At 43.1% G+C, this 7,572-nt stretch overlaps 1 protein-coding gene across 7 annotated transcripts in view; it reads left to right on the top strand.

Moving 5' to 3' along the window:
• Positions 1-942: 942 nt before the first annotated feature.
• MAP7 (microtubule-associated protein 7) overlaps positions 943-7,572 on the top strand; it is a 123,001-nt gene continuing 116,371 nt past the window's right edge. For 2 of the 7 annotated variants that reach the window (XM_012722100.1, XM_012722094.1), the window contains exon 1: positions 1,018-1,149. Coding sequence is in view for 2 of the 7 variants with exons in the window: in XM_012722096.1 (XP_012577550.1) it covers positions 1,568-1,700 (133 nt within the window). In the remaining 5 variants the exon portion in view is untranslated. The other 5 variants (XM_012722096.1, XM_012722097.1, XM_012722107.1 and 2 more) reach the window with 4 other exon arrangements.

The raw sequence follows: 7,572 nt of genomic DNA, 5'->3' as shown, positions 1-7,572 counted from the left end.
CCCTAATCCTTTAAGGTAAATGGTGTCGTCACCCCAATTTTACCAAGATGCACGGAAAGAAGTCAAGTGAATTGTCTGGAGTTACTCATCCACACAAAGGATTTAGAAAGGACGTTCTGCTCGGTCTCTGGGCTTCCCACTTGAATAAGTAGGTTTAAATTTACTTGGATCGAGAATGGAATTGCCTTTGACTAGATTTTGATTAAAAGGCAGAAAACAACAAAAATTAATTTGACAATTAACATTTTATAGTCATTTGTTGTGTATTTCTTTTTTTTTCTACATAAAGCATAAGCCTTGGGCAACCTGCAAACAGTTTTAACGTAAGAGTTTATTTCAGGAGAAAACAGTAATCACATGATTGTGTGCTTCGGAGAAAACAGTCCAAAAAAGAACTAAAATTGGGTCAGGTCTTGAGAACTTCTGGGCACTGCTGGTAGTGACTTGCCCAGAACAGTGGGGGAGGAAGGGGGAGCGCTCCGGATGCAATCGAGGCAGTGTTTTTCCCCTTGGGTGGATTGTAGCATCTCCTTTCTGTTCTTTTAACTTGACTTGCAGAAAGGGTGATCCCATGGTGATGTAATTCACTTCTGTGAGAATAGGCATCGTTCTCCTACCTGTCCTCACTGCTTGCTCGAGGTCTATGGCAGTGCAGCCAGGTCTGTTTCTACAGACTGCAAGAGAAAGCCAAGAAAGCTGGCGGGTGTTCCCGAGTGCAAAGTGGGGGTACCAGCCATGCCTCTCTTCATCCAGGAATTTACAAATCTTGTTAAGATAGAAAGAAAAGCTGGTCCCCAAAAGATAAAAGCCTTCTTGCCTTGAACCTCTTTCCCCACACTGGAGCGTCTGCTGCTGCTTATGCAACTAATACTACATTTCTCCTCCCATCCTGCGGCTCCTGCCTCTGAGAGGAAGAGGGAGCTGCCCAGCGAGCAGGCGGCAGGCGGCCGTGCCTCACCCTGTAACCCTCTGCTGGTGAGTTCCCAGGCGCTGCATCCCACAGGCTCCGCTCCTCACCGGATGGAGCAGCTCCCGGCCCTTCTTGGTTAGGAGATGTCAGGGCAACTGTTAGTGACAGCTTATCCTGTTTTCCCTCTTCGGTGTGGTGTCTGTTTCACTGTGCAGTAGCTGGAAGAAGATTGGGGAAAGGTACAGTAGCAAGAAGATTGGGGAAAGGTGCCGCAGCAGGCGAAGACGCTGGGATCTGATTGATTGAACAGGTTAGGCAATGGAAGGAGTCTGCTGAACCTGCGTGCCTTTGAGAGGGTTTTGTGGAAGGGAGAGAAGGAGATTGTGTGTGCACGCTCCAGCCAGCACACGTGCCTGTGGGGAGTGAGGGGGCTTGGGGGGAGGGGAGCTTGCTGCTAGGTGAGGGGGAACGGCAGGGCCGCGGTTGCCAAGTGGCTGGTAGTAGCTGTCAGCTGCTTGCACACTGTTTACTCATAAGGGATCTATTACAAGTGCTCAAATGAACTGTCGGCTTCGGAACTAGCAGCTTTCTGGGAGCTGCAATTACATAAGCATATATTTTTAATATAATAATAATTAAAAAGCAAGTAGCAGCAGTATGCCTGGATCAGCTACAGCTATCCGACACGAGAGACTGAAGAAGACCAATTCAAGGCCAATTCCCCTTGGTTTATTCACCATTAATGAGGAAGATGAACAGCAAAAGAATGGAAATTCCAGAAGACCAAAAGGTATGCATTCGCTCTACCCTTTGGTCAGAGCGGGGATCCAGCCTGTTTCCCACACTCCCCGTAGCACAGTTGATGTGACCTCCCTGCACAGTTCGCTGGTGGTGTTTACATGCTCTGTACCACTGTGCTTGCAGCATTGGGAGACAGATTTGGTAGGTTCAGGTCAGCTGCTGTTCTGACCCGTGCTAATTTCTTGGTCTAGAGAGCTTTAATTTTCACACGCTCACTTTACCAGTTACCAATGCCTCTGCTCATCAGGAGGAGCAAGTGAGTTAGCAAGCTTTAAACAAGCACCTCCCTGCCGTCCTTAGGTGTCTCAAATAATTTCTGTTTCCGTTAATGAGGCAAGTTTCTCCCTGAAAGGGCTGTGTTAGCTGAAGTCCCTGAAGAAGGCAGAGGCTCAGGATGTCACTGGCTTTTCTAGACGGAAATACTGGGCACCTGCAGAGGAGGAAAACATTCAGGATCACAATAAGGGGCCACGCCAGGACCAGAGAGGCAGCCTGGAAGCTTTATAACTTACGACGATAACTCCATTATCGAGCATCTGTGTGGAGAAGGAGGGTCTGTGCTTTTCTTTCCTAATGATGAGATGGGGCTGTGGCTCCCCCCGCTTCTTGAATCCCCAGGAAATGTGTTCTCTTTTAGCGTGTGTCATAGCCTCCCTCCCAGGGCTGCAATTATCCAACTGAGATGTCTACCTGGTGCATTTTTGAAAGGGGCTTTAAAGCTTGTGTTTAAATTTGTTTGGTTTTCTAGTTCTTGCAACTCCCTTGCCCTCAGTATATAAACTGTTCTTCTCTTAGCTGATTGGTATCAGTTTTGTTGTTTCTATGTGCTGATTAAATTTTAGCTTGTATTCAAGTTCTTCTTTTTCTAAGTTACCAAATTCTCTTTGGAGGTGCAGAGTGTCCGCACAGCAAAGCTTAAGCAAATATTTAAGCAGCGGTAGAAGGAGTGTCTGAAAAGAAACCAGTGTCTGAAGACAAGTGCCTACTTTTTTCCTGATTCTTGACTCTTAGTTTATTCTTAGTAAGCATAATTGAAACTGTTTTAAAACCAAAACTGCATTTTTACTTCAGGGAAGTTCTAAAAAGGAAACCTACTGTGATTGATCATTATTTTACTGTCAGATGGAACTTTACCTGAGAACCGAAGGACCTCAAAATCTTAACAATATTGTGAGGGGAAAGTGACTTAGGGGATTCTTTTGTTTTTCCATTAATTAGGCAGATGGACCAGAGTATGCTCTGCATCAAAATTCAATGTTTTAAATTGTTAGTAGCAAATTGGCCTCCTAGGAACTGATAACTTTTTAAATTAATGTGAATTTGTTCAAGTGTCCAGTGAGCATTTTAGAAGTTCTTGATTGGTGGCCCCTTTTCCACGGCTTTCCAGGAGGTGACTTAGGAGAGCCAGCTATTTTTGTCCCTAGTAATTGTCTTTAAATGCTCTTCCCATCTTTCTCCTTTTTTTCTTTTTTAGTATTTTATTTAAAAAAGAGGGGTGAAAGAAGTGGGTGTGCCTAAAAATCTATGTATTTTCAGCAATATATACATCTTTTGGCTAAAGAGACTTAAATCAAGGCTCTGCCACTCTACGGGAAAGGAAAAAGAGCAGGAGCATATGTCCTGTGCTAACAAGGACGTGCAGACTCTGAATATCCCCAAGGTCCTCTGTTTATGGACATTCTCAATAGGACAAGTTTGGGTATCTTTAGTGATTCTTGATGAATAAGACCATTGGCTTTGGTGTTTTAATGTCTGTTCAGGAAGCTCCAGCTCTAGGAATATCCACTTTCTAGTCTTAACTGTCCCTCAGTAGAAATGTGATGGAAATATTCTGTTCTTGTCCTGTCCAATGCCATAAGCACTAACCGCATGTGACCAGAGCCCATAAAATATGACTCCTGCAATGGAGAAATTGGATTTTAAATGTTGGTTAATTTAGTTCATGTAAATGAATGCAGCTACATGTGGCAAGTGGTGACATTGTTTGACAACACAGTGCTAGTGTCATTCTGCATTTGCATCCTTTCTGCTTTGTTCATTCTTACTGCTTCCTGGTACCAGATAGGGTTAGGTCCAGTAATGAATGTGGTTATTATGAGAGCCACCATGGACCAAACTGACTCTTTGCTGCAAGAGAGCATAGTGACTTGCATTTACAGACAATTTCATTTTTCTTTTTCCTCTTGAAATTTTATTGCCTGCTTAGAATCTTACTCCATTTTTTTCTACTTTTAATGAACTTCATTTTGTAAATTATAATTTCCAAAGTGTCATAGCAAAAAGACATGCAGGTTACCTTTTTTGTGTGTCTACTAAGATAAGCAGTCAGAAACTTTGTTTCTGCCTACTCCATGGTCTAATCAGCCAAGTATGTTTTCATGCTGAGTATCTTTGTTCTATCATTACCAGGAATAAAGAAGCTTCCTATCTAAATTTAATAAGCTAAATGCTGCTGTCCAGGATTACCCTGGGCGAATGATGAGTGTGGCCTCTTCCTAGGCACAGCTACGATTAGGTAACCCTCATAATGAACTCAGTAGGAAAGAACATGTCGCCTGCCATCTGGACTCCCAGTGCCGACTTCAAAGTTAGCTGGTGGGGTGAGACTAGTTTGGCTAGCTGGTGGGCTATGTATATTCTGGAAGGAGTGAGGACTCTGCCTTGTAATCAATAGGAATGTAAATATTATGCATGTCTTCCTATTTCTGAAGCCTATTTTTATGTGTAACATTTCAGTAGTAATTGGTCATGCGCTGTGCTTATGCTGTTGTTCAAATATCTGGAAACCCGAGCCTCAGTGTAATGCTGACTTCAGTACGACTTACCTAGGAGAGTTCAGGTGCTGCCGTGACTAAATGCCCCTGCATCAGTTTCAAGATGAATCTGCCTTCTGATGAATTTTGCCATTTCAGGACAAGGCAAAAGGATTTTAGTAACAGAATTTTGTAGCTAGTGAGGCACAAGTCTGTTATCAGAACATATCAAAGATGCCCATTACGAGGAGATCTTAAAGACAAATTGATTGACATAACTTTTTTATAAAGATTTATTTATTTGCTTTATGCACACAAGAAATGAGGTACAGGTCAGGGGTGCAGGGGGTGAGAGGTTCACCAGAGACAGTAGGGAGCAGAACAGGCAGGCAGACTGAAGTACACTGCTGAGGGGAGTAGCAGGCGAGACAGGAGAGGTCTGCTGCACCATGTGGGTCAGCTCCCTGGCGGGGGATTGAGTTCAGGCTGCAGCAGTGGTAGCGCTGAGACTAAACCCTTATGCCACCAGGGAGCCCTGATTGACATGTTTTATTTGCTAAAGGACCTTAAATATGTTTTACTCAAAGTATTTATATAAACATAAGAATACCACCTAATGCATGGCTTGGGTTGTCTGTAAACATCTGAGAGTTAGTGAGTGTCATTGTCTCCCAGGCTTTGTATAACCGAAGTAGAAGTTGCCATGTGTATCACTGTGCCCTACAGGAGCATAATCTGACCTGTACACTACCAAAGTAAGGAAATTTGCTTGCTTTCTATACAACCAAAGGACTTAGTCTGTGCCTGTTTCCAGACTGGAATGGATAGGGCTAAAATATTGGTAGTTGACTGCTCAGGCTATGGAATCAAAACCAAGTAAGTGTTGCTAAGCATCTCCCAGCTGATAAATCTTACACTTAATTATTGGAATGAAAATTGAGTATCCAGTTCCACTAGCTTCGTGTCTCAAAGAGCAACTTTAAATTTAATTCACTGTTACTGAAAATTTTCCAGGTGACTTGCAGGAATTTGGAGCAGGGCTTGCATTTAACAGAACTGAGTAAGTTCATAGCAACAAATGTGATGTACCGAGAGTCCATCTTAGTTCCCAGATCATTTAGGAAGGGGGCAGATAGATATGTGATGGTTTGTGTGTTAGGCTTATATTTTAGACTTGGCAACTTCAAAAGGCAAGGCAGGCCCTGTTCTGCCTCGGGTCCAGATGCAAAGACCCAAAGTGCGTCAGAGATGGACCTAAGAAGTTGTCCAGAGCACAACTGTGCTGTGTTGTGCCAGAGCACAACTGGATGTTTTGCTCACTGTAAAATACAAGATCTATTTTTTAGGTAATCTGCCCAACAATGGTATGCCAGTAAGAAAATTCTGGTTGATTCTGTCCAGATTCCAAAGAATGTACCTTCCCAGGCCAGTGTGGGTTGGACCTTAGGAGTATAGACCATGGGAAATTATTTTCACTGTTTTTTTATTTTGAATGTATGTATAGTTATTAGTTCTAGATTCATCCTCAAATTAAAGATGCAGGCTCAATCAAGAGTAGCACGATATTAAAATGACAGGCTTTAGTGCTACTTGTCATGGTAAAATCATCCTTGGGAACAATAGTACAAGGCTGATGCCTCCTCTGTCCTGCCACAGAATGACCCTCCAGCTGAGGACCTGAGTGCATTGGTTAAGGAGTGGCTTGGAGCGAGGTAGCGAATTGTCTGTGTCAGCTCTTTTTAAACCTACCCAAATATAGTAACACAGACACTAAGTAAATATGCCATACTGAGCAAAATTCCCCCCCGTACAAACCTACTGTTGCCTCTGAGCCTCTGTGTAAAACTATACACATCTTAGTGTCAGGAGTTCATAAGGGGGAAAAGTTTAGTCAGCTTGACTGGTAGTGAGTGACCACAGTCCAAGTTTGCCAGCATGAATAGAAACTCGGGCAGATTTTGGGGTGAGAGACTGCAGTGTGCTAAACAGCACTGCATACAGAAATAAGCAGGTAGCTGGTAGTTGGCCTTGTTATTTCCATGCCTCAGTTTCTCAGCTTTGGAATGAAATTCTTAAGTTCCCGCTTACATGTAGTGGTGGGGATCAGAGCTAATATTAGCGCACTCCCTAGAAAATAATTGGAGCTCATTAAGTGCCAGTTACAGAAATGGTAATTTGCGACCAAATGCCCCACATTTTCTGGTAACTTCTGCTGACATGCTGTCCACCTGGTCTAGCAGGCTCATCAGTCTCCTTATATATTACAGAGTTTTCCTCTGGTCTGATCGCCTACCTTGTATCTTCTCTGAAGGAAAATTTCCAGGGTTCCCTCTTCTCTGAGGCACTTTCCTGCCCACCCCGTAAAAGGTGTACATGTCTGGGGCCACCCCAATGTCTGTTCATGTGGGCAGATGTCCTAGATGTCGGCAGGATTACACATCGCAGTAGCCTGTAATTGGTCATATGAAGTGAACCTACTTGTTTCAAATCCGATTAAGGGAGTGTACTTTTTATTCCTCAGGATTAATGGAAAACTTAGAGGTTTTAGTCCATTTTACTCGGGAGCGCTGCCATAGTCTGCTGTCGTGTGTGTGTGTGTGTGTGTGTGTACACGTGTGTGTGAAAATCACTTACTAGAATTGTCCAGACATGTGGACAAGTTTCTGCCAGTGATTTAGGTTTTTGGCTCTCATATTTAGGTTCCAATTTTATGCAAACTGTTGGGTTTTTTGTTTTTTTGTGTTTTTTTTTTGCCTATGTGCTTATTATCAACACCAAAGCTTCTTGTCCTAAATATGGTTAGCTTCTCTTTTATTTCAACACTTTTATTTCTCTGTGGAAGTCTTATTTATTTCACTCACCAGTCAGTCAGCAGGACATTCAGCAAACTTTTGGTGAAAGCACCATATTGGAAGTTTTGTGCTGCTGTGATAGGAACTTCCTAGTGCATCTTCGTATCCTCATGAGGTAGAGAATTGTCCCAATCAGGGCTCTTTCCTCTGCCTGGTGTCTCTTCCTCCTTCCACTTCACTATACTTGGTCAACTCCTACTTGTTCTTCTGATATTTTTTGAAAGCTTAGACCTTGTTAAGTTGTTTTTTTTTTTTT

This window comes from Condylura cristata, unplaced genomic scaffold, assembly GCF_000260355.1.
Source record: "Condylura cristata isolate star-nosed mole 26May11 unplaced genomic scaffold, ConCri1.0 scaffold00001, whole genome shotgun sequence".
NCBI classification, from domain to species: domain Eukaryota; kingdom Metazoa; phylum Chordata; class Mammalia; order Eulipotyphla; family Talpidae; genus Condylura; species Condylura cristata.
This window is presented reverse-complemented; position numbering and strand designations above follow the sequence as displayed.